The following is a 25761-nucleotide window of genomic DNA, read 5'->3' on the forward strand; positions in this document are numbered from 1 at the left end:
TTTCGATAACAAAATAAATGTATATATAAACAATAGTTTAAATAAAGTAAAAAGTAAATAATGATAAAAGAAAAAAATAAAAAGGAATGTTACGATAATTCTAGTATCAACCAAAAAAGAAAAAAAAAGATAAATGTTGATAATTTAAGGAACAAAATTTAATAACTGTAATTTAGGTTTAAACAAAAAAAAATAAATAAATGTTTTCTTTTATTTCCGAATAAAATAACGAACTTAATAGAAAGAAAAATTTAGATCTAAGAAACTAATGATAATTTGTAATTTATGCACAAATTAATTTTTTTTTCTAACTAATTTAATGATACGTCGCGAATAGAATAATAAGATATGATCGTCGAAAATTATATTTTAATTAATAATTTAAAATAGTGAAAAGGGTAAAAATTTAATAATAATTCCTTTTCTAATCATTAAATATAGAATTTAAAAGAAGGGGGTCAACAGGCCCTTGAGACAACGTGGAAGGAGTAGTGCGCTACCCGAAGCGATGGGCTCGTTGAGAAAGGGAAACTCGGACCACTGAGTGTTATTGTAATTGGCCTAGAGTTTCCCCGGAACATAGAATTTAGGAAAATGTCACCGCCCACAAGGTCTTGTCGATTTCAGTTTTCCAAGTTTTTCAAATCAGTCCAGTTCTAGTTTTTACCACCTCAACACGTCAAGTTTTGGAGTAGTCCCAAGTTTCATCAATTCATTATACAATTTAAAATTTTTCATTTCGTACACGTTGTTTAATATAGATTCGATTTAATTCCTTTCTTAAAGTTACTGAAGCAGACCAGAAACGGTGACACAGATATTGAGTAAGTGTAAAATTATAAGTTTCGTTTTTGTGTATTTCTTTTTATTCCAAATTGAAATTTGTACTGAAATTTTAAAATATATCTATGAAATTTAATTCATATTTTATTATTATTTATTCCACAAAATTTTTCCTGTAAGCTTCAGATCCTTATCTATTAGCCTAACGGCTAGGATAAAAATAATTAAATTTTAGTTGCGTTTTCGACGTAACACTATAAATCATGATTTGAAACGATTTACTTGTTTTCGAAACATTTTCTTCAATTAGGGACACAATAATCTAAGATTAAGTTTTCCTCGTCATTTTCATACTAAAATAAATTTAAATATCATCAAGACATTTTTCCATGTATCAAAACTATTAACTAATTAGAAATATGTTAACTTTGTATTACTTTTTAATAAAATATTGATCCCATTATTCTTATTCTACTTCTTTTTTTCTTATTTACGAGCTCACTGACCACATGATTTAATGCAATTGTATGTTTCTCCAGAATATTCATTCGACATATGCAACTTTATTGGGATCACAATAAATGCCGATGTCCGATAAAAAAAACGGAAATGAAACGGACCGAGAGTGAATGGTCAAGCCAAAAGAGAAAAAGAGAATAAGGTAGTTAGTATCGAGGTCATAGATGCAAAAGATGCTAAATAGAATGTACAAAAAATCTAAATACAGTAAAATTGATGTCCATCCAAGTTTCAAATTCCAATTTGATACGGAAATTTACCAATTGACAGTAGCTCTGAGTTTGGTATCGTTTTTTTTTTCTAAGAAAAGCATAAATTGTCTGTAGAAAAAAGGTCAACACAATTTTTATATTGATGCTCTCAATCAATAAATATAAAACAACTTGACGTACAAGCAATAGCATGGAATAAATTAAAATAAATGTTTCAAATTTATTTTATTTACTGTACAAGAAATTTTACAGTGCAATTCATTGGATAGATATAACATACAACCGAATAACTAAATGCAACGTAAAAAAATTAAATGAAAAAGTTGAGTGCAGCTATAAATAAATGGCCTGGAGTCTTTGTAGTTTTACATGCTCGCAACAATTCACCCACTCAAACATCTAAACATACATATCTGCGTACAGATTCACTCACACATGCTTACATCTGTTGAAGCAGCGGTTCAATCTTCTCCAATTAAATTCTACTGGAATTCGGACCAATAACAATACCTAACAGCATACTTGTTCACTGTGTCGAGATAATGAGGAAAACTATGAGGCCAGCGAAAAGCATCGAGTTCAATAAACGCAGCATAACCCGTTTACGTCAATATAACGGTTTAATTTCGAATTTCTAGATAAAGTACGAAGAGTTTCTTAAATAAAACTGATAACTCTTTTAACAAATTAACAACGTCAGAAATTTTGAGATTATGCTCCGGTAACTTCAAGCATAAATTTTCTATTAAATGTATTTTTAGATTTTTTTTATTACAAACGATTAAATTATTCACAATATTATCGAACTGATGGCGTGAGAAAATTTTTTTACTGTCAGAGTCAAAAAATTAAAAAATTCCTCCTCCTTTCATCTAGATCTATTAGAATATCTTTATGTAGGTGTTTTTTGATTCTGCGTAGAGCAATTCTATAACCAGATTATTAAATCGTTAAATTGATGGATGATAATGATAATAAATTATGACAATAGCAATTAGGGCGGACTACAAGCGTTTTAATGTCTTTTTTATGATTATAACGTCACAGTACCTAAACGTAATTTTTTTCCTTGTTAATTTGTACCTACAATGATCAATTGAGTATAACAATATGTTTTAAACCAATTAAATTGATCTAAATGAAGTTAATGATACAGCTCTAGAAATTGGATTTACTGGATAAGATTAACAACTACAATGTTTTTAAATTTTGAATTCCTTCTGAAGAAAGTTGAATAAAAAAAAACTCATGAACCAAAAGATATTTTTTTTTTTATGTGTCGATTGTAAAACTCCAAAGTACAAAGTTTGAAATAATGTTGAAACTAAAAAAGTTTCAATCTAACTTTTCAACAACACAAAAACATATTTTGTGAGACAATGAAATCTTTCAACCTCTAGTTTAATAATCTTGGCCCGACGGAATTAATTTTGTTATATAATTATCTCACCAATAAAGCTCCAGTTCCTCAATTTGATAAAACAGGCGCTTAAAAAACATCGAAAAACCGCGAGCTAATCATTAAGCGCGTTAGTACATTATAAAAATAATAGAAATGCAAATAAGTAAATATAAAAAGCAACACCCGAGGCGAGGCGAGTCTCACAGGGGCAATTGCGCGAAAGATCGCACTAGTAGTTGAAAGCTCGTGCGTAATTCACGCAGTATATTCATTGTCAGTACAAAGCCGAGCCCAGAGGCAACTTTAAAATTCAAAGCTTTAGAACTAAGGCTATCGTTCAAGCCATTTTAACTATGTACTTTCAGCAAACTTCTGCCCTCGATCTTGATAAATATGCACTTCCTTATTGTGTATGGATGCATCTCTGCCTACACTGCACCGGTATTTTCTTTCCTACACCCTAAACTTCCTTCTATTCGCAGTTTTCTCCCCAGCTCTCTGATAACCGCAAGTCGGTGATGCTATTCCCCAAGGCGCTTCACTTTCCTTTCAGCTCGTACTCTAGAGCCATTCCCGCTCTTTTACTCTTCCCGAGCGTCCTACTAACTACCTACTGAAGGAACTCACTTTATAGCTGTATACTCCCTGCATTATTTAGTCAATATCGCACCCCATTTTTGGAAAATTTTATCAACTCTTTACATTTCTCCTATCTCTTTACTCATTTTTTTTTACCTCTGATTCATTTCGCTCAATTCATCTCTTCAACTGCACAGAACAAATTATTACCAATTTTGTGTGAGTGCATAAATCGAGCAAAAGTAATTATTTTTATTATAAAAATAAAATAATGAAATTTTTTAAGTGATTAAACGTGAAATGAAATAAAGCTTTTAGAAAAATTACTTCGTATGTAATCTACCATAAAAGATAGACTACAAAACAATAATATTATAAAATCATACACACAATTGTCGGTCTATATCTATATTTTTTGCATGAACGTTATAACATTTTAATTTCTACTATTGTTATCGGTTCTACTGGACGTATGTGAAATTCAATTTTCAATTATGGAATTATCAACGAGGTAATTGTTTCAAGTATTCTAGTTTTAGTTTTAGAGAATACATTGAGAATACAAATAAATTGTCACTGTTAATTTTAAGAGGATTAAATTTGAAATAATTGTAGTGAAAAATATTCTACTAAAAAAATTTTTTTATTAAAAAATTTAATTATCTAAAAATAAATATGCTCATGCTACATGCATTAGTAGATTATGTATAATATACCCAATTAAAATTATTAATATCCGATTACTACTTTAGGCCATTAATATTATGTATTATGTTGAACTTCTATGAATAATAAAGCTCAAAGGTATCTATGAGAGCTCAATATATTTATTATGATTATTATTGTATAATTAATCGATTTATATAAAAATGGATGTTTGTATAAATGGGATCACTGAACTCACAGCATTTAAACAATCACCATGAAAAGTAGGATGCGAATATAAAGAGAATATGATGCAATATTCAAAGCGGTGAAAAAAAAAATTTTTTTTAATACTTCATTAATTTTTGTTCTTGATCGATTTTTTGTCGTTTTGAATTACTTTAAACATTATCGTCGGCAACGAAAAAGATCTTACAAAAAATACTTAGATTTATAGTGTTGTTGATTAGAAAAATTTTATAAACTAAAATAAGATAATTAAGCTCTTGATAGACACCAATTACTTAAAAAAATTTTTTTTCAAAACATTTAACTGATTTGCTTCAGCGACAAGTAAATAAACTAGTTTGCTTAAGATTACTATCAACTTGAAAACAATGAGAGCATTTAAACCGCATTAATACTGGTAGAAGAAATAAGTTGAATAAGTTTTTATGATTCTCAAATAATGCAAAGGGAATAGTATAAAGAATAAGTTAAGAACGCGTTAAAAAAGTATAAGAGGAGTTGTTGTTCGCGTGAGCATGTACTAAATTTTTCATCTCAGCGTCTAAATATCCAAGCTGTTGTACGAGCTAAGGATCCTGAGTGAGTCATTAAATTTTCATAATATATAATACGCACGCAGCTGGATGTATACATCCACTCGTGCCGTTTTAAGCTCTGTTTAAACTTCTATATACATAGGTTAACTTTATGAGAGAATGAAGAAAGAAAAATTTATAATGCTCAAGCTCCATAGCAGCGCATTAGTTAGGATAAGTCGGTGAATTCTAATATCAACCTGAAAGCTCAAAAGCTTCATTTAAAATTATTATTCTTGATAATATTTCATTGAATTGTTGATATCATTTTTTTCTTTTTGAACTAATTTAAAAATTTTTTTTCCGTTTCAGATGTCCGATAAAAATAAATAAAATCGGTTTTCGCGATTAAGTCTTCTAACTATCTCGAAATAAAATCTTTCAATTGGTCATAATTACTTTAATAATTTTAATTGTTAAAATTTTTTTTCATGAGAATAAAAATTAATTTTCTGACTGATATTAAAAAAAAATATAATTTAATAAAAATACATCTAAATTAAAACTTGTTCATCAAATTGATTATTTTTTATTGTTATTTTGCCAAATATCCCTTACCTAATACGCCTTATCACCCGCCGGTACCTTGTATCGCAATTAAAAAGTATGATAATAAATCTATAAATTAATAATGAATAAAAAAATCTGGTAATGATTGAATTAGCATTAATGAATTTTGTTATTAAATTAAAAGTTCATAATTTTATTTATGACTAGTGGCAATTGGATTTTTGGTATCACACGAAAAGTTTTATGGTAAATCTATTTTCAGCTAAAAGCTAAGTTGAAATCTACTAGCAATTCCGTGTATAGTTCAATTGTACTTCTATAGAGACGTGTACACTAGTTTTACAAGTGATATATATATTCTCATATTAAAGCAATTGAACTTCCTATGTTTGATGAATCTAATTCTACAGTTTTTCATCTGTATATTACAAACTTAATATAAATGGAAGGATACAAATAACATTAAAAAAAAAAAATTAATTACACATACAGACTTAAAGTTCAATTTATTTTTGCATTCAAATAAAATTAAATATCTCTCCGTAAATGAGACTCCTCTTATAAGCCGTCAAAGCATACCAACTCCACTCAACAGATGTACATTTTTTTTATTTTATGAAATTCTAATAGTCATATACTGAGATGAAATTACTGTTTATAGAAAAGGAAACTATTTGCTAAATTTTTTTACTCTTTGCGTATTATATAAATGCTTATGCGAAAAGTTGCAGTCTCCAAGAATCAGAGCTCAAAAAAAGTAAACAAAAATTAAAATGGAAACTTGTGAGGTGGAATAATATCTCGGAAAAAAAAACACACGAGGTTTAAAGATTTTAGTGATTAAAATTCCATGCGATTCGTTTGCTTGTGCATTTAATTACAAAATAAATTAGGAAAAACTAAAAAACATTATACGTATAAATGGGTGTAATGAATATTTGTAAAACCATTAGTAGAACTTGAAAAGATATTTTTTTTTTATTTTATTTCATTTAATTAATGGTAGAAATTTAGCATCAGTAAAAATTTATTTTTCCTGTCTTTCACGAAAGAATTCGATTTTTGTCGGAAATGTCTGCGGCGGAAGACTATTACTGCCTCTAATGAGATTAGCGACGTCGTTGCTCTGCAATAAGAACTAAACGTTTCGTTTCAATTCAGTCACGTACTTGACGGATATTTTTTAATGAATTTTCCCTTCGATAAAATTAACAAATTTTATTGAAACTTTCTCTCTCAATATTTAATAAAAAAAAATGAATGTAAGTATGACATTTTTTGCAGGTGAATATTTTCTTAAATTAATTCATCTAATTCTGAAAAATGAAATGCATTTGTATACAGTCAGAATAAATTATATAGTATTACAGATAAAAAAATTTAAATATGATATTAATTACTTTAATCGTTCGTGGGTTTAAATTAAAGATATTTTTTCTAGCTTAGCCATTAAATAAAGTGCTCTGATAAATGCACAAAAAAGCTTTTGCATATGCAACCCATTAAAAGTCACCCCGATAAGCTCGCTGAATCATAAATAATTGCTCTATCTCGTTGACCCGCAGGAAAATGAAAATCGTTTAAAAAAAAAGCATTTCAAATGATATTTATAATGAAAATGAAATTATAATAGTCATCAGAAGGTTTGAAGCTTTTAAAAATATTTAAATTTAAAACGTACGTACATTTTTATTTATCGATATTCCGTTCATGTTCACAAATGTCACGTGTTTCTAAAACTAGTACCAGCTCCTAGATGCAGTGATTAAAAAACTGTCAACTTGTATTGTATAAAATTGGAAAAAAATATTTTAAAAGTCACGTTTAAATTTAAAAATCACATCAAATCTTAAGCAATAAATTAATAAATAAAAAATGTATGTTCTAGTTAACTTATAGAATTTAATATTGAGGATTAAAAGAACTCTACGAAGTCACTGAATGCAAAAGGGGGCCGACTAATACGATTGGGGACACCTTGCTCCGAGTAAATCGCGTGGAGAACTGACACCTAACGCGCGATCCAGCATCCCTCTCAGCATCCAACCACCGAGAGGATCCGAGCACGCGCGAAATATTCCCTCTCTTAGAGGCGTACAAACCACCCCTCTCACCCGCTGTCAACCCTTTCGGCTGTTCACGTTTCGTGTTCTCTTTTTTTTTTTTTCATATTTTTCATTCTGTGTGTTCGTATCTGAGCTTTATCACGTTAGCTTTCTCACTTTTTTTTTTCTCACGAACTCTAGTAGCCAGGTCTTTCAACCCACTCAAGCTCCAACATACACACAGCCTGTTTCTTGTAATTTTTCATCCTACATACACAATACACACATTCGTCTTACGTGACAGTGGCTCTGTAACATAAATCTTGGACCAATCAGCACAAATCTGATTAAGTGCTGATGAAGAATTTAAACTTACGATATACGTCTACTCATTAACTTTTTTTTTTTTTCGATGCTAAGCGTCTTAAGTTGCCATTTAATATTTTTTTTACTGTTAAATTTATGATAATTTTCTTGATTATACAAAGTATAGTAATGATAAGTATCTTCATCGGAAAGAAAAAATTTTTTTTAAAATAATTCTCGAAAATTAAGTTCATATAGATTTTTGTGTTAAGGTTGAAGTATTAAATGAATAGTAAAACTTTGTATTTATAAATTTGCAAGTTTATGGCTACAAGTTTTTAAATTAAGAAGGTAACAGAATTCTATTCTTGCTGGAAGATCAATTATTTATGAATAAAAATAAATTCTAAAAGTATAAACCTCAAAGGAGTACTTGTTAAAGTTACGGCAAACCGAAGTGTATTCTAACGACGAAAAGTCGAGGTTACAATGATTTATTGGACTCTCGAGTGTTCTTGAGATGTCTAGAATCTAAGAAATATCTTTGGGACATCCCTTAGATCATTACAACCAAAAAATTAGTTATTTTTATGAATATTCCATCGTTTTGCGCTCACTTGCAACTACATTCATTGTAATTTATTGTCATAAGTAATAATTGTATTTCAAGTTTGTAGCTTTCAAGCATAATGTTTAATTTTTGAACTAAAGATAGTATGAAAAGTCTCCAATAGATGGAGAATGTAAAAACACATCAAAACAATTTTTCACGGGAAGGAAACAACAATAAATATATAAATTAATTGAATGTTGAAAGTTGAAATTTAACGATATTGATTTACTTATAAAATTAAAGTGGAGTATAAAGAATGGATGGAAGTATACACTGTGAAGTTAGTGCAGAAACTTGTGCAAAGTAACGACCCTACAATTACTGAAGAAAAGAGTAAGAAAATCTCTGGCTCTGGTGAATTTTCTCTCTTTAACTTTTCTTTCGCATTTATTTTTTCCGAGAGCTTTTATTACGCTCCTCTTTTTTTCAATTCTCGTCAACGCTTTTTTTCATCCTCATTTTGTGACTCGGACGGATTTCATTCGTGCCAGGTTGTGTGGCAATTGTCTGGAAGAAACGAATAAAAAACTAAATGCAGGTGAAACAAGATATGTGGTGATGGTATGTATACCAGAAAGAGTAATCTTTTTTGAGGTGTTGCTAGTGGTTGAGATAATATTGGTATCTGGATTGTCGGCAAACAGACAAGTAAAAAAAAAATAAAAGATGAAAACTGTCTGATATAATATCCAAAATTCGTGATTTTACAGAATTATTTTCTCCGTTGACATTTAAATTAAAACAAAAATTACTTAAATTAAAACAGCTATAAAATCTATAAGTTTTCATAAATTTAAGATATTTCTTCATCAAAATTTAATGAAGATCTTAAAATCAAATTATTAATTAATAATTATTACAGAACTGAATAATATTAAAATCTAATGTTTCACTCAAGAATATTTAATGAATAATTTTATTAAGACTTGAGAGACAGAAAGTAAAATCTAATTAAATTTTACTCGAGCTTGAACAATATAATTTTCTTAATAAATTAAATTTAAAGACTAAATCCCGAAAATGTACAAGAAATGTATGTAAATATGAAATATTAAATTTTAAGAAGCACTCAAAGATTTTTGTAGGATTGACAAATTGTTATAAAATTCAAAATCCAAATAATAAATCACGATTGAAATGATTTGTTGAGGAATCCGTTGTTTCATGCATACAAGTTAAATCCATTTCTCCGATTTCCTAACATTGAAAATGAAATATATATGTGTATACACATGCGACTACACTTGGTATTTATACATGTTAGATCCAAGAAGAACGTGTTTAAGTAAAAGTTGGAGAAAGATAGACAAACGAGAGCAAGTGAGGAAGAATGAAAGTTGTTTAAAGTGTTCTCTGTCGATGGTACATTTGAAATGTGTAAATGTACAGCTACAGGTTGTGAGCTAACGCTTTAGAGGACTGTAGAAAGAGTCGTCGGGCGGCGGGGTGAGAGAATAGAAAGAGCATGCCATGAGGCAAGCAAGATTTATAGTAGCCGAACCCGCAGGCGGTAGAGATTGATACGCGGGGTGTTGCCGCTTCGATGCTTTTGAGCTTTCCAAAGAGGATACCGAGGTGCAAGAACGTGTTCGGTTGGTGGCTCGCACGAATGATTTTATTTTTTAACGTTCCCGTGCTCCAGTTATCCAACATCATTGCTGTACTGCTAAGACCTGTTGATTCGTCCGTTTTTTCTCGGTTAAAAATATATTTTATCTACGATCCCCTCTTCTTTTATTTCTTTGCATTTCCGTTTGAGCCGATAGCAACAAATAAATTACTTTAACGTAGATAAACGCCTCTGGAAGATATTGCTCGTTGTTTGACTCTTTTCTCGGGTGATTCTTGATGTATTGATAATTTATGCTACATTGAAAAAAAAATTTTTTTTAAATCTGGAAATTCCCGCTAAGTTTAAATTTGAAGTTCTTGAAAATGTGTTTTTTTTTTTAACAACTATAATTTTTGAATGCGTCGTTCGGTTTTCATTTTTAAAAAAGTATTCAACGCAGTTTTTTAAGCACAAAAAATATATATACACAATTTTATCATTATTTTCTTTTACGCTATAAAGTTATTTTTAAAAAACATGAAAATGTCAATAATTAAAGAATGACAGTATTTTATTTACTGATGATATTTTTTACGGTTTAAGCTTATCCTGGAGTTCCACTTATCGAGACCTTTCATTTGAATACCCACACGATTTTTTCGATATATTTTAAATATATGAGATTTAAAATAAGTAAAAAAGTATCAAAAATTCTCTATTTCTTTTTCTTAAACGTGACGAAGCAGTTTTTGGAGCATATTTAAAATATTGATTGAAAATATTCAAAATGATGAAGAAGGTATTAAAAATTCACTGCTATTTTACCTACGTTGGAAAATATTTTAGGATTGTGAATTTATTATCTAAGAGAAAATTGAGAGAAAGACAGTATCATTTTTATTAATTATTCATTTTCTGTGATCTATTTAACCTAAATAGCAGGTAAAATTTAAGCACTTAATGACACGGAGTTGAACTCCGAAATTATTCTTATAAAAATACATATGAAAATTTATCATCGGTGTTGAAGAATATTCACAATGATAAAATAAATATTGAATAACTAAAAAAAAAAAAAAAATGAGTAGGTCAAGAATGTCGAGAGCATGATATAAATTGGAAGCTGCTTTCGAGTGAATATTTTATCGAAAATCTTTAGATATTTCGAGCGTACAGACAAAAGAAATTTTTCCATAGAAGTTAAATTGAAGACAAGCGTCGATGACAAACGAACAAAGGGCTGTTCTTTTATGTGAAAATAAAGTTTTTAAGAGGTTATAAAACCCAAGCTTACAAACGTAAGATCAAAAGCTAAGACACTAAAACATTTAATTAAGAAACTATATTATCACAATCCAATTGTTAATTAAGTTTGGTAAATTATTATGGTACTTTTTTACTAGTTTTATTTCCAGTAAATAAAATTTTTTCTGTCTAATGTTTCCCTACAAGTAGAGATTAACTAATTAAGTAGACGTAAAAATCAACTTAAATTTTTTTTCATACTTTACGTGGTTATGAATCAATTTATTTTCACTTCCTTCTTTCTTTACAATATTCGTTTTTTTTTTTCATGTTTTTTTTTTTATTGGTATCGCATTCATATCACTTGAATTAAGCTCGAGCTTAAAATCGAGTGCGCAATGGCTGCGTAATTTTTATTATGATTGTAGTTAGCTCTTACTAATCTACGGTACTCTGAACTCTGGTGTGGTGCCTTGAAAGCATCCACCATATTTGCTAATAGAGGACCCGCAGGTTGCAATTAATTATAATTGCAGCGTTGAACTGGAATTGTTCACGAAGGCTGGCTGCATTTGAATATCTGCATTGGTACATGTAGATGTGTAGATGTATTTCGAGAGTATGTGTGGATTTCTGTTCAGTTCAGTTCACTGCTCTCAACACCCAGATTGTTCACCTCAGAACCGGGAAATAATACCCAGCAACCTTTGCTAGGGATATACCCTTTTGAATAAAAATTAAAAAAAAAAATTTAATCACTGAATTAAATATTAATTTTAAAAATACTGGACTGCGATTATTTAATTATATGATTACACTATTCGCTTAAGTCACTTTGAAATTTTAAAAAATTAATTTTTTTTTTTACTAATTAAATCATTTGTACTTTTAAAAATATTTTAAGCGTTTATTTTATTTTCTTTATATATATCCGAACAGCCTAAGGGCCATTAACAGGGTTACAAAAAGATACATAAGTTAATCTGAATGGCGCATGTAGTCAGCAGTCTTGTAGACATTATATTTATCAAAAAAACCAGTTAAAAAAAAAAAACATATCGTGTTACTGATGTCATAAGGGCGTATAATAAAAATTCTATTTTTTTTTTAAGTTCAAAAAAAATTTTTAGTTTAGAGAAAAAAATTTTTTTTTTGCATTTCTTCACGTTTCAAACAAAAATACGTTGATTCCCAAAAACAAAATTCTTAAACGCCCTAATGGCATCCGAAGTAAGTCCCGGGAGCCATAAGAACGTATAAAAAAATTTTTTTTTGGAAACGAACGTATTTTTTCATGAAAAGTGCAGAAATGCAAAAAAAAATTTTTTCTTCAAAATAAAAATTTTTTTGGACTTAAAAAAAATAGAATGATTATAAAAAGAAAAATAATTATAGCATAATACATAATATATAAAGAGCAGTTTAATTATGAAAATAAATTAAAATAGCAATTTTTTTCTGTTAATTTGCAAATTTTGAGTAATACTACAGCAAATTTGTAAATATCGAAACATTATGTAAAACAATAGAAACTGATTGAACCAAAACAGACTCTCAAATAACCAACCAATGTAAAATATGTTTAGATTATTAATTCAGATAGTACAACTCTGATAGTAGAGAGAATCCTTTATAATCCTATATCCACATCTCACTTAGCATTCTGGTCTAAATTTTGCCAAATTATTGTCCGATATTATTACAGACTAAACAGTAAATATTTGTCCAATAAATTATCATTATTTTATTATGCAAATTATCATTTTAGTTTGATTATCAAAGGATAAATAGTAGAAGCTTGATTAATATTAATTAGTTTCAACAATTAAAAAAATTAAAAATGAAAAAAAAAAATCTATGCCGATGACTTGTTAATTTTTTACTTCATGATTGATAGAATAGATTAAAAATTAAAACCAATTAAATGGCATTGTTTATAAATGTTCTTACCATGTCTATCAATCTCGTTTAATCTATCAGAATGGAAGCGTTTTGTGAACATGAATCGTGAATAAATATTGCATCGTAAGTGGACAAGTATTCACAAATAAATATTGCCTGAAATTTAATTTAATTAGTAGATTTTGAGTTCCTGACGCAATTACATGGATTGCTGGTTATCAATTTATAAAGTAATTTAAAAGGATTAATGGATAATTTATTAAAATGAGAGTGTGTTTTGATACATAAATTTAAATTGAAACCTGATGCTAACAACTCGATAAATTAAATAAAAAAATACTGGGGAATGGACGATAAACGTGTGCTGTGTTGAAGAAAGTGAGCAATACAAGTGAAGTGGTTTCAGTTCATTCAGACAGACGGAAGTTTATTCCACACCTCCAAGCTTACAGTCCGATGCTTTCTAACAACGCTTTTCTGTTCTGGACATTTCTCTCGCGCTGGCCGTATAATACAGAAATGACATGCTTCACCAAAGTTTCTCCTGTTATTTCTTCCTTTCTTTATCTTTACTTTTGTTGTCGTTATCAACCGACTATTATAAACAGTACTTTCGTTGTAACTTGTTTCTTATGTATGTTTCTTCTTTTATCTTTACTGTAATTATAATTATTTTAACATTAAAAATATATTTTTTACAATAAATTAAGGAAAATTTTCTTAGTGTTTTGTTGTCCAAGTTCCCGAAAAGATTTTCCTTAATTTATTTTAAATCATGGATAAGAACCACCAAGAGTATATTTTTTACTTACTCAGAAAATATTTGAAAATTTTTTTTATAAATATTTTTAAATTGATGAAAAATAAAATTTTGCGATAAAAAATAAAATACTGATTATTTTTTTTTGTAATGAAAAATTGTAAAAGTTTATTAATTGAATATTCAATAAATTTATTTTTGGACGAAAATTAACAGAATGATTACTGATGATGGTATTGTATCTATTGTACATGATAAAAACTAAAACATTTAATCAGAATAGTCAACAGCGGCTCATATTTGTTGAATCCGAATACGAAGCTAAACTGGACTTGCCTCTGGCACACTATCAATCATCAATTAACTGTATTCAACAGTTCTATAGCCGGGTGCTAACTAATGTCAACCTCAATCTCACTTGTCTCATTCGTACATTGATAACAGGTTAGAATTGGATTAATAAAATTACTTTAAAATAACTTGAAGTTTCTATAAATAATAATGTAAAATTATAAGTGGAATCTGAAGTAAGATTTGAGATGTGATATGTACGACAGTTTTAATTGAAGGAATAAATAAATTATAATGATAATCAAATAATCATATTATCATCAATATGAATACTTTATTATTTTATTTAAAATTTTTTTTTACGAATATTTTGCGAAAGACTTGAGCTTTTGTGTAAATGATTACACCATGGCACATTGAATTTGGATTATTAATAAATTATTAATAAATCTCGAGTTGCAAATCGATCCTTGTCAAGTTTTAATAAAGTTAAGCTTGTCCAGATTTTATTTGTCTTCAGTTACACGAGTGAGTGAATTATGAAGTACATATCTATCAAGTATCTGAGCCGGCGAGCAGAGAACTAGAAGGTAACTATAGTTTGTAGAGAGTACATAATAGAATAGTGGAATATCAAAAGTCGAGTAACACTTGACAATTTTAAGGGGCACACCTAGTGTAACGGCCTAAAAAAAACGTGATTTTTGGGAATTTTTATTAAAAAAAATACTTTATCAATTATTTTAAAATTTTAAGAATATATTTATACATGTTTTAAGAATACATAATGAAATTTTTGAAGAAAAAAATTAAATATTTTTTAAGTTATCGTCGATCTCTAACGGCGCGAAAAAAAAAGGTCCTTCACTGCTGCAGTGATTCCGGCCTTCTCCGTGGATGAAATCTAAAAAAATATCTCGTTAAACTAGATAATATTGTCTGTACAATGACCTACGATAAAAAAAAAAATCAAAAATTGACAATATGGCGGCGTTTTAAAAAAATAGTCGAATTTTACCTAAAATTTTGGTCGTTTGTGGCCTGCGAAAATTCGATTTTTGATCAGATCAAAAAATCGATAGGTCATTGTACGGAGAACTATATATAGAACATGTAAAAAAATTCGATAGTGATCGGATCATTTGTTTTTGAGTAATCACTGCAGCAAATTCGGAAAATGCTGTTTCGAGAAAAACGCGTTTAAAGATAAAATGATCGTTTCCACTGTTATAAGTGGTTTAAAATCATATTTACAGCTAATCTGCTATTCCAGGGCCATATAATACACCTTCCTCTTCTTCGAAAAGGGCTTGTTCAGCTGAAGAAGCTTTTCTTCGAGATGATCGACCTTCTTTTGAAGAAGCCCTTTGGCGATAATCAGCGATTCGTATTCTCGTGTCGTCCTTAAGAGCCGCAAAATCTCTTGCTGCAGGTCCAACTATCACTCCCATTACATTGAATATCTTCAAAATTGACGAATAACCGTCATTAAATATTGCAGTTGCAAAATTATTTGACAATTCAATAGTTTTGAAGCCATTATGAAGATGCTTGGGTGAAAAGTGCCAAAGTAAACCGTTGTAGCTTTCATTGTTGTTTTGAGTATTGTTAATTTCTTATTAATGTTCTTTACACTTCGGCAACGTGTTCCCATTATTTTTTTCACATGTAGATAGCATTCCAATTTAGCAACAGGAATATCATAAGGATTCAAATCTATAAGTCCTTTGTGGGTAGCGCTATCACCATCACCAATATAGCGGGTATATTTTACACCATATTTACTAATGGAACGACCAAACATGTCTTTTACACTATCCACTTCCATTTTTGAGGCAGATCCTTTATGATTGGCATCACATTCTTCATCGTGTAATGATAGCCATTCCTCATAATCTTCAGGTTCGCTATCTTTTTTTTTCTTCCAAAAAACACAACTCTGACAATATGTAGATTTTACGCATGAATCAAGAATTTTCTTGCTGTATTTTCCTGCCAGCGTAACTACTCCGAAACGGGAAGTATGGCCACGTTTTTTCCAGGTACCATCGCCGCTAACAGTCAAATTTGTCTCCGAATTTTCTTTCTTTAATGTAAGCTCTTTTTCTTCATTTATAGCTTGCTGCATACTGAGCTTACAAACAGTTTCGGCTGCAATCTGTAAATTCGTAAAACATCCCGCAAAAGTTTGGTCGTAAAATTTGCATGCTAAATCCATTAATCCACAGAAAAAATTTATCCCATTTATTCCGATGCCCAATAGACGCATCACAGCAACAATACGTTTATTTATTTCAAATGCGTTATTAATCATTGGTCCAGAATTAATATATGAATTGCCACATTCACAAATAATAGCAATTTTGAACCCTAGACCTCTTGAACTTGCTTGATTGAAAGTAACTTTTTTTTGACAGGTTTTACACACCACTAAATTACTAATTGCACTAAAAACTGATAAAAATTGCAAAATACAATATCCATGAGATGGGTCAATCACAACATTATTGTCATTATTTTGTAATAACTTTTCTGCGGACGTACTGGTATTCGCAGTAGATTGCTCAAATGTAAATCTATTTCCGGTAAACTTGCGTTTTTTCGCAATTGATCGATGCTTAGGAACATTGTGAGTTCCTTTTTTATTTGAATATGAAGATTGATCACTCATTTTCAAGAAAATAGCACGTGTAAAATTATGATGCGCTCGATACAACGATCACAATGAGACTAAATGTGTCTGGCTCCGAAAATAATTTACGTGGCAGTAAACGAAAAATTTCTAGAAATTTCTAGAAATTATTATAATGATATATTTTTGTATACCTGAGAGCTAACAATAGAAACTGGAATCGTGTTATAGGGGCTGGAAGAGACAGTAGACTCTGAACAATACTTCAGGTACGTTTCGCAGCTAATGACACTCTAGCTGCCGAGCGGCTGCTCTTTAAAATGTTATAACTCAAAAACTATTTGAGATATCGATTTGAAATTTTAATATGTTATTTTTAAAGGTGTAATCTACCGAAATATGAAAAAAAAAAAAATCGACTTTTTCGAAATTTCACACTAGGTGTGCCCCTTAATGTAACAGATGTCTGTCCAATAGGATGGGAGTCTGTAACTCCGCTATTCGCAATGTTCAATAGTTACTGCCGCAAACCACAATACCACTGAACAGTTGTAGACTCTATCCACCAAAGGGAGTTCACGTCACACCGGCTGATTGGACTTTGGTCTACTCTCCTTCGTATCTTGGTGCAACGTACACTTGATCAATGATCCTACACTTGATCATACATAAACATAAAAATTATAAAAAAAAAAAATTATTTTTTTTTTTTGTATATAACTCGTAAAAGTTTTTAAAATTTTTTAATTAAATTAAATTTAATTTTCACCCTTTAAATAGTCTTATTATAAAAATCATTCTTAAGTTCACAATTTGAAACAAATATAACTTCATAATAAATTAATCAAAAAATGATTTCAATTTTTAAAGAGCCTATTTCGAAAATAAACCAACTTAGATTAGTTAAAGTACATTGATTACTGTTGAACGGAATTAATAAATTTTAAAGAAGTTTTTGCTAAATTAAAATTAAATTATCGGTGTCTGGAACGAGTTCCAAATTTGTTTAATTAATTTACTATCCGTAAACTATAAATACAAGTCTGTTAGAGTTACTTAGTACTTCGTTTTTAACGAATTCGTCGATGACTTAGTGAGGGGAAAATATAAGTACAATGAAGGATTTATTTTTTACTGTACGTATTAATTCATGTGAAAATAAAATAATTTATCCGTCAGTCATGTTCTCTATCGTTAGTCTTTTATATTGAACAATCCGAAACGTCCATTGAGGATTTCATTTTAACATTTTCGAGTCTATTGTGTCAAATTATTACGTCACATTATTAATTGGCGGTACGTGTACAATATTACCAATACGAGGTAAATATATTGAAACGCTCGGAAAATCCATACATACACTGTATTGAAATGTTCTATTTCATGCTAAGTGTAGTTTTGATTATTACTCTAAATAAATAGAATTTGAAACAATGTAAGCTATTGGAATCTCCTGTTTTTTGTTTGGTGATTACACAGCCCCAGATGACAAGTACAGTGTCAGAGCTTTTTCAAATACGTCAATACACGTTTTAACGTTAGCTTTTTTTTTTTTATTCGGAACAAAAAATTTTATTTTTGTGAAAAATCATTCAACAATATTTTTTTTCACTCTCACCAAGTATCGGAAAATAAAATTCAGTTAGAAGTCGAATTGGTATGTCGCTCAATATTGTATGACATCGTTATTTTCTTGATGGGATGAAACATTGATTAACCGTATATTTACATGATTGACGTAACAAAATCCACACTGTATGTATGACCTTTAAAACTCAATTCCCCACAAATGTTTTTATAAATTTTATTTTAATTAAACATTTTCTCGATTGTATTTTCATGCTAATAAAAGTGAAGTGAAATTATACTGGACCCGTAAAAATCCAAGTCTTCATGGTCTTCTGTAATGTCTACAGCATCATATATGTTTGTATAAAAAAAAATAAAATTCTGTAGAAGAAATAATAAAATTATTTTTTTTTATAAAAAAATATTAAAAGTATTCTGTAATTTATTCACAAAAATAATTAATTTAAATACGGTTTTTTTTTTTCTTAAAATGAACTTTAATTTCATGAGATTTACGATAATTTCATCAAGTAAATATTACCTTGAGAAATGCAAATAAAGTAATTTTATTCTATTAAGTAAAAAAATTTTTAATAAATACACAGATAATACGAGAAGCCTTTAATCTTCTCAAGTACCAAATAAAATTTTTATTGTAGATTCCGTTTATCGAAAATATGCGAAAAATTTATTTGTTGGATGTGGAATTTGTGGATTGCATTATTACTTTTTCAGCGCACGTTGTTGGTAGGAATGCATTCCATAGCTTTTACTTACTTTTAATTTTATTATATGCTTTTTTATACATTTTTCGAAACTTTTACTCGAATTGTAATTATTAATTTAACAATATTAATTTTACCGCAAACATTCCGTCAATTTTTTCCTTTTACACGAACAATTAATAAAATTAACATTAGCATTCAAGCTGTATACTTTTTGTGTGTAGTTTTAGAAAAAATACTTCAGAAAAATTCGATTTCAATAGACTGGAAGGTTATTTCTTTTAAAACGACCCATACAATTTTTTTATGCATGTGTATTAATTTAAAAAATAAAATTGGAAACTGAAAATCCGACCAATGGCCAGTTATCGACGCTATTATCGTGTGTTACCCAATTTAATCTACATTTTCAATAAATTAATACACGTGTGTATTATATACATTCATACGTACGTGATATAAACACAAAGCACCACGAAATTGGAAGATAAAACTTTAGAGCTTGCAATGTTTGCCAAGCCGGTATGATAATCAATGTGAATGCGCTCGGACAATTCAACTGTAAATTCCAGTCACCGAAATAAAATCACCTGAATTTTAAATTATTTATTTAAACCGAAAAATTTTTGTGGATTTTTGAAATCACACTTACCATTCATCAAACATCCGATTGTGATTAATAATTACGATTAAACAATCACTGTATTTATGTTTGCTTAACATTTAACATTCAGTTACTCAGAAAAAAAAAAAAAAAAAAAACTCTACGAAAACAGTGAGCTTAAATATCTCCAGTGACACTTTTTCAGTTTAAATAAAACCATGAATGTTAATGTTTTCCGGTGAATTATAAAAAGGTAAAGTTAGATGTCATTGCCGTCCGCCATATGTCAGTTCAATAGAACGACGCTTATATGTAGGGGAATAATGAAAAAACTCACGTGACATGTGAAAATTGTCATGCAATTTTCTTGCGAAAAAAACAGTGACTTTTTTTCTATACAAATAAAGTCATAAAAACAATGAAGTTGTAAAGAAAAAAAAATTCTAACGAAAAATTTTATTTCACTTTGTACTGAGTGAAGTTATTTTAATTGTCCAATAGTTTTTTATTTATTTATTTTTTTTTTTTTTATAAATGAAGTTATTGATACATAACATAATTTATACTGTTGTATAAACTCCCACGCTGTCATACTGATATTATAGTTTTGGTATTGTTCTGAAGTAGGTATATAACGTATTCGTCTAGTTTAGCGTTGGTTTAATCTCAATGTTGCTCTTCTGAACTACTTTTGTCTCAATTATTTTTCTTTCAAAAGTTTTTAACGTGAAATTTAAACGGTAGTCAGAACAAGATATTCATTTATGAAAAAAAGTAAAATAGTTAAATTTTGTTTATTTTCTTTTTTTTTAGTTTTGCGGTCTCTGGAAATTTAATTAAATTATTTATAAAAAAGGATTTAAACTTCATGATTCAATAAACGTAAAAATTGAAGTGATTATTTGACACGATAAATATTTTCATTAAGAACGTAAGTAGTGAGTAAAAAATAAGCATATTAACAACTTCAAAGGTTCTAACGAAAAAACGAGTAATAGCAATAATGAAGGTAATATATTGAGATAATACATATGCACAGAAAATTCATATTCTTTAGCAGTAACAACTTGATTGCTTGAAGGCTCGTCAAGATCCAAAGAACTACTCCCCTCTTGCGTCTCCAGTGAAGCATCTTTCCCCTTTGATACCGCCAGCAGTCACGTTTCTGTCAAGCATTGACGCCGAGTTATGTATTTTTCTCTTTATTCTTTATCCTTCCCCTCATTTCTCTCTCTCTCTCTCTCTCTCTCTCTCTCTCTCTCTCTCTCTCTTGTGGTAAGTACACAAAAACAATAAAATTTTTCGCTCTGTCTTAAGAACATTTTTCTGCTTAAAATTGCCCCCGGGCATTTTTTGTTTCAGAAATATTGCAAGCTATTTTTTGCAATCTACAAGCTGAAATAAAAATCATTTCTGAAAAGGCCTTGTGGATTGCATGAAAATTCATTAAAAAACTGTCAACATTGAAGAGGTTAAGTGTCGTGTCTTGTTCGAAATTGTGCTATAATAACAATATTATGCTGCTTTGCATACTAATGTTGCAATTTTTCAAGTTAAGTGAAGATTCATTTCAATAGTGCCTTGTGGATTGCTAAAAGTTTTAATTTTAAAGCTTTCGACATTGCTGAGATTGGATGTTGTGTAGTTTGAGACTGATAGCCTAGATAACCGAAATTGATGTTAAAACTTCACTTATTGTTTACAAATTGCATCATTTTGCTTACAGGATAGTCGATAATTTTTCTCTATAGAACTTCAAAAGATAGTATTGATGTCAAATTGTTGGTGACCTGATATATATTGCTGTCAAGTTTAGTATAGTGTGCTGGAACACAGTCATATATAATGACTTATGAGTTGAAGTTAAATTTGGTTGCTGATAATCTGGATAACATAAATTGATGCTAAAATTGACTTGTTTCAAAATTGCTCAAGGATTGCTAGATAACTCATCGAAATATTGATGTGATTTTTAAACGTGACGTAGAAAAAAGTGATGTTAATTTGTTGTTGTTGGAAAAGTAATAATGATATTTAGTGTGTGTTCATAAATCTTTTAGACTGTATTACAAGGAGATTGCTACATTTTAGTAACAATTGTCCCGATTGGTAAATTACTCGGAAATAACCAAGTAAATTACCGGATAAATTACAATTTGTGAATCTATGGAAATTACCTGGTAAATTGCCTGGTAAATTACTTGATAAATTACAAATTCTGAATCTATGCCACTAATTCCCGATATCTGCACCAAGTGTAGAAAATCAGTTAAAACTCCAAATACTTGCGATAGGTGTGGACAGCATTTTCATCCAGGTTGTGCGAAGGATTTTATAAAAAATAAGCTAGAGTCAAACTGCTGCCGGAAGAAATTTGGTTATTTGTTGGATAGTTTAGAAGGCACATCTTCTCTACGAAATAGAAGACTTGGTTCTGTAAAGTCAATAAGCTCAAACACTTCCTCAGTTTCAAGCTTTAAATCTGCAAGATCATCCACATCTGGGCCTGTGTCAGCAGCCCGATCTTAAACGGGTCGTTTGTCAACATCTCTAAAGTCTCCAGTCACGCCTATAACACCGTTGTCCCCCGGGATTGATTCAGTGTTTCAATCACCGATTCCATCGCCAAGCATGTCTCAATTACCAGTTGATTGGTCGGAAAAATCTCTTGATGAGAAGATAACAGCCCTAATGGAGAAGTTTCTGGCTTATGAGCTATCAACTAAGCAACAACTTGATAATCTCAGTTCTCAAATTTCAGAACTGAAAAATGGTCAGAAAAAAACCACTGACCAGTTATTGGAGGTCACTGCCAATGCTCAAATCAATGCTAAATCTATTTCTTATTTCAACGAAGGATTTAAGTCTCTTAGCGCAAAGGTTGCTAACAATAATATATTAATGAACGAGAGATTGTCAATACTTGAGAAATCAACTCCGGAAAATAGTACAGTAGCTGCGCCAGTAATGCTACAGTCAATTAGCAATACATCTGAGTTGGTTATTACTGGAATACCTAGCGAAGTGATTGATAAACTGTCCCCGGGTGAAATTTCAACAGATGTTCTTACTAATTTAAACCTTCAGAGCTTGTCAAATGATGTCTTGAGTGCACGTAAATTTGAAAACAAAACTAGGCAAAGCTCGGGCAGTACTAAGAATAAAAATGGGCAGATCTTACATTCAATTTTAGTTTGTCTGAAGTCGTCTCAAATAAGAGACTTTATTATTGAGACAAAGCGCAAATCGGGAACCCTTCAAGCAAAAAAAATCTTCTCTGGTATTGTTGATGGTAGTTACGGTGGAAACATCTATGTTAATGAATTTCTACCTCCAGAAACGCATAAACTCTTACTGAAAACCAAAGAGAAGGCAAAAGCTGTGAAGTTTAAGTATGTATGGGTTCGAAGTGGAAAAATATTTGCGAAGAGAGATGATCATTCAGATAAACTTATTATTAACTCGGTTCAAGATTTGAATAAATTAGATTAACAATTTTCCGATTCAACTAATGACTCTACTAGTAAAATTTCATCACCAATAAATATCCTTAGTCTAAATATAAATAGCTATGTAGGTCACACAGCGCGGTTTCTAGAGCTGGTAAATGAAACTGCACCTGATATAATTATTCTAGTCGAAACTTCGTTAAAACCTTCGCTTGATAACAGTATCTTTTCTTTGGATAATTACACTCCGATTCGGAGGGATCGAATTTTAAAACATGCTGATACTGGTCGTTTTGTGCTAGGTGGAGGTGTTGCTTGCCTTGTTCACAAGTCTTTTAAAGTCAAGGTTCTACATATCTCTACGTCTGATCATTTAAATCAACCGGAGTTCATTATAGCTGATGTCACTCTAACCACTGGATCTCATGGGAAGATGGTCGATCTTAACAAGCATCGAATGTTATAATTCTATGCTTGTATAAGCTACCTTTGAAGTATTTTTCTGGTTAATAGTCTACTATCAGACAAAATAGGTAGAATTTACATAATTTTTCATGTAAAAATTCTTTGTAAAAATAATAAAATTTTTGTTATCATGTATCTATAGAAGACCGAAAGGACTTTTTCTTTATGAATTTTTTGATTTATATACAAAACTTTCCCCAAATTTCAATAACATTGTAATTGCTGGTGACCTAAATTGTAACTTATTAGAGGACACTTATGTCGCAAATCACTTGAAAGATTTTATAACGGAGGCGTCACTGTATTGTGTTCCCTATGGAGCTACTTTTCATAAAAATAATTGTGATTCGTGGTTAGATGTGATTTTATTGGACAGTAAAGCTAAATTAGCTTCTTTCGAAAAATCTGATGTCCCATTCATTGATGGTCATGACTACTTACTGTGCCAATATAAGCTAGATAACGTAAAAACTTCCTCGAAAACAATTACTTTCAGAAACTTCAGAAGCTGTGATCATGAAGCTCTATCAAACTTATTGATGAGGTCTCTAAGAGTTGAAGATCATTTTCTAGAAAATTTGGGTCCTAATGAATTATTAGCTATATTTAAAAATGAGGTCTTATTTTCCTTGGATCTTCATGCACCAGAACTAACAAGGACTGCCACTCGAAACAGCAATCCTTGGTTTACAGCTGAGTTCAAAGCTAAGTGCAAGGAACGTGACAAAATTTACAAGCGGGCTAAGCGAAAGCGAGATCAAAATTTACTTTCTCTCTTTAAACTTAGGAGGAAAGATTTGAAAGTTGAGTTAAACCTTGCTCGTGAACAATACTTAAAAACAGCTCTTTCATATCTACCATATGGTTCTGCAGTTTGGAGCAAATTAAAGCATCTCAGGTTGGTTAAGTCAAGGTCCTCGTCACCGTTAAATTACTTTGATCCACTTGAACTAGATGAATATTACGCCAATATAGTTAGAAAGCACTCTTTTTCAGTAGACTAAGTTTTGTACTTACTGTTACTTATATTGCAATATCTTATGTAATATTTTTGTATTTAATATTGCCATTTGGCCTGTGCCTTGGCATTAATAAATTATTAATCAATCAATCAATCAATCTCTCTCTCTCTCTCTCTCTCTCTCTACGTATTCAAAGACTACTATTTTACCCCTTTATTTTTCATTTCATCTTTCACATTTTCACGTAAATTTTATTCATAATCACGCTTTACCGTGCATCGTAAAACAATGAATTAATTATACAATATTTTGAAAAAAATATAAATATAATATTGCTTTTTATTAATAAATTTTAGAATGTAGATGATCAATGTCAATCGCGGATTTTATCATGGCAAAATATAGATAGATAAAGTTGGTGTATAGTTAGAGATAGAAGTGAAGAATGAACAGGAAAGTCGTCACGAATGAAATATTTTGCTTCTGGGCAACTGACTCGACGACGTTCAGAGTGCGATAACCCACAGCAATACGTATAATGTATAAAGCACAGAGCGTAGATACATATATAATATTATATAGCAAGAATGAGACGGTATATGTATTGAAAGACTCGAGAGGGACGCAGAGAAGTCGGATAGGAGCATCCACCTATACACTACATTACCGTGGAGTTTTTACTGCCGGAGGTACAAGGAGATGCCGAGTTGTGGGTGCAGTGTGAATGGATAGGAGGGAAAATGCCGAGTATCGTAGTAGTCGGTGATGCGACGGTTCTCTCGCGATGAAGCACGTTGTTTCCACTTTCCACCGAAGAATATGGATTTTATGCATGAATAAAGGCTGAAGCGCCTTCTTTAAAACTCAATCCCCTCTTCTCTTCTGTATTTCATATACACTATATATATATATATATATATATATATATAGTTTTCGGGTATATATCTGTTAAGTTACTCTCATTTGATGATGAATCTTTCGTAATATTTCGACTTACTCTTTATCTCATATCACTTTTATTCTTTTTTTCTATGTAAATGCGAGTATGTGTATGTGTGCAAAACATTTACACTAATGTGCTATTTTTTACGAGTTAATGCAGACGATGTGGATAATTTGATGTATTGCGGTTGTTAGGTAAATTTATTGCTTATATATTGTCACTTA

At 30.0% G+C, this 25761-nt stretch overlaps 2 protein-coding genes and 1 long non-coding RNA gene across 3 annotated transcripts in view; 1 reads left to right on the top strand and 2 right to left on the bottom strand.

Annotated features, from left to right (window-relative positions):
• LOC141527702 (cell adhesion molecule Dscam2) overlaps positions 1-7456 on the bottom strand; it is a 137962-nt gene extending 130506 nt beyond the window's left edge. Inside the window, exon 1 of the mRNA XM_074243310.1 lies at positions 7160-7456. The gene's annotated coding sequence lies outside the window, so the exon portion shown is untranslated. The remainder of the gene's footprint in view (positions 1-7159) is intronic.
• LOC141527474 (uncharacterized) lies at positions 557-2773 on the top strand. Its single transcript, XR_012479205.1, has 2 exons — positions 557-824; positions 1323-2773. It is a non-coding gene; the product is annotated as an uncharacterized LOC141527474 (long non-coding RNA).
• Positions 7457-14891: 7435 nt separating the features above from the next.
• LOC141527181 (uncharacterized) lies at positions 14892-16985 on the bottom strand. Its single transcript, XM_074242519.1, has 2 exons — positions 15443-16985; positions 14892-15092 (listed from the first exon to the last, which is right to left on the bottom strand). Exon 1 carries the CDS (start codon positions 16857-16859, stop codon positions 15654-15656), a length of 1206 nt encoding a protein of 401 aa, XP_074098620.1. The 5' UTR covers positions 16860-16985; the 3' UTR covers positions 14892-15092; positions 15443-15653.
• Positions 16986-25761: the final 8776 nt, after the last annotated feature.

Source organism: Cotesia typhae, unplaced genomic scaffold, assembly GCF_013202065.1.
Source record: "Cotesia typhae breed Kobodo isofemale line unplaced genomic scaffold, CoteBio_Ctyphae contig_4, whole genome shotgun sequence".
Taxonomy (NCBI): domain Eukaryota; kingdom Metazoa; phylum Arthropoda; class Insecta; order Hymenoptera; family Braconidae; genus Cotesia; species Cotesia typhae.

What these genes read in the sequence shown, in the direction of transcription:
- LOC141527181 (XM_074242519.1), bottom strand. Translation starts at nt 16,859, where the DNA reads ATGAGTGATCAATCTTCATATTCAAATAAAAAAGGAACTCACAATGTT.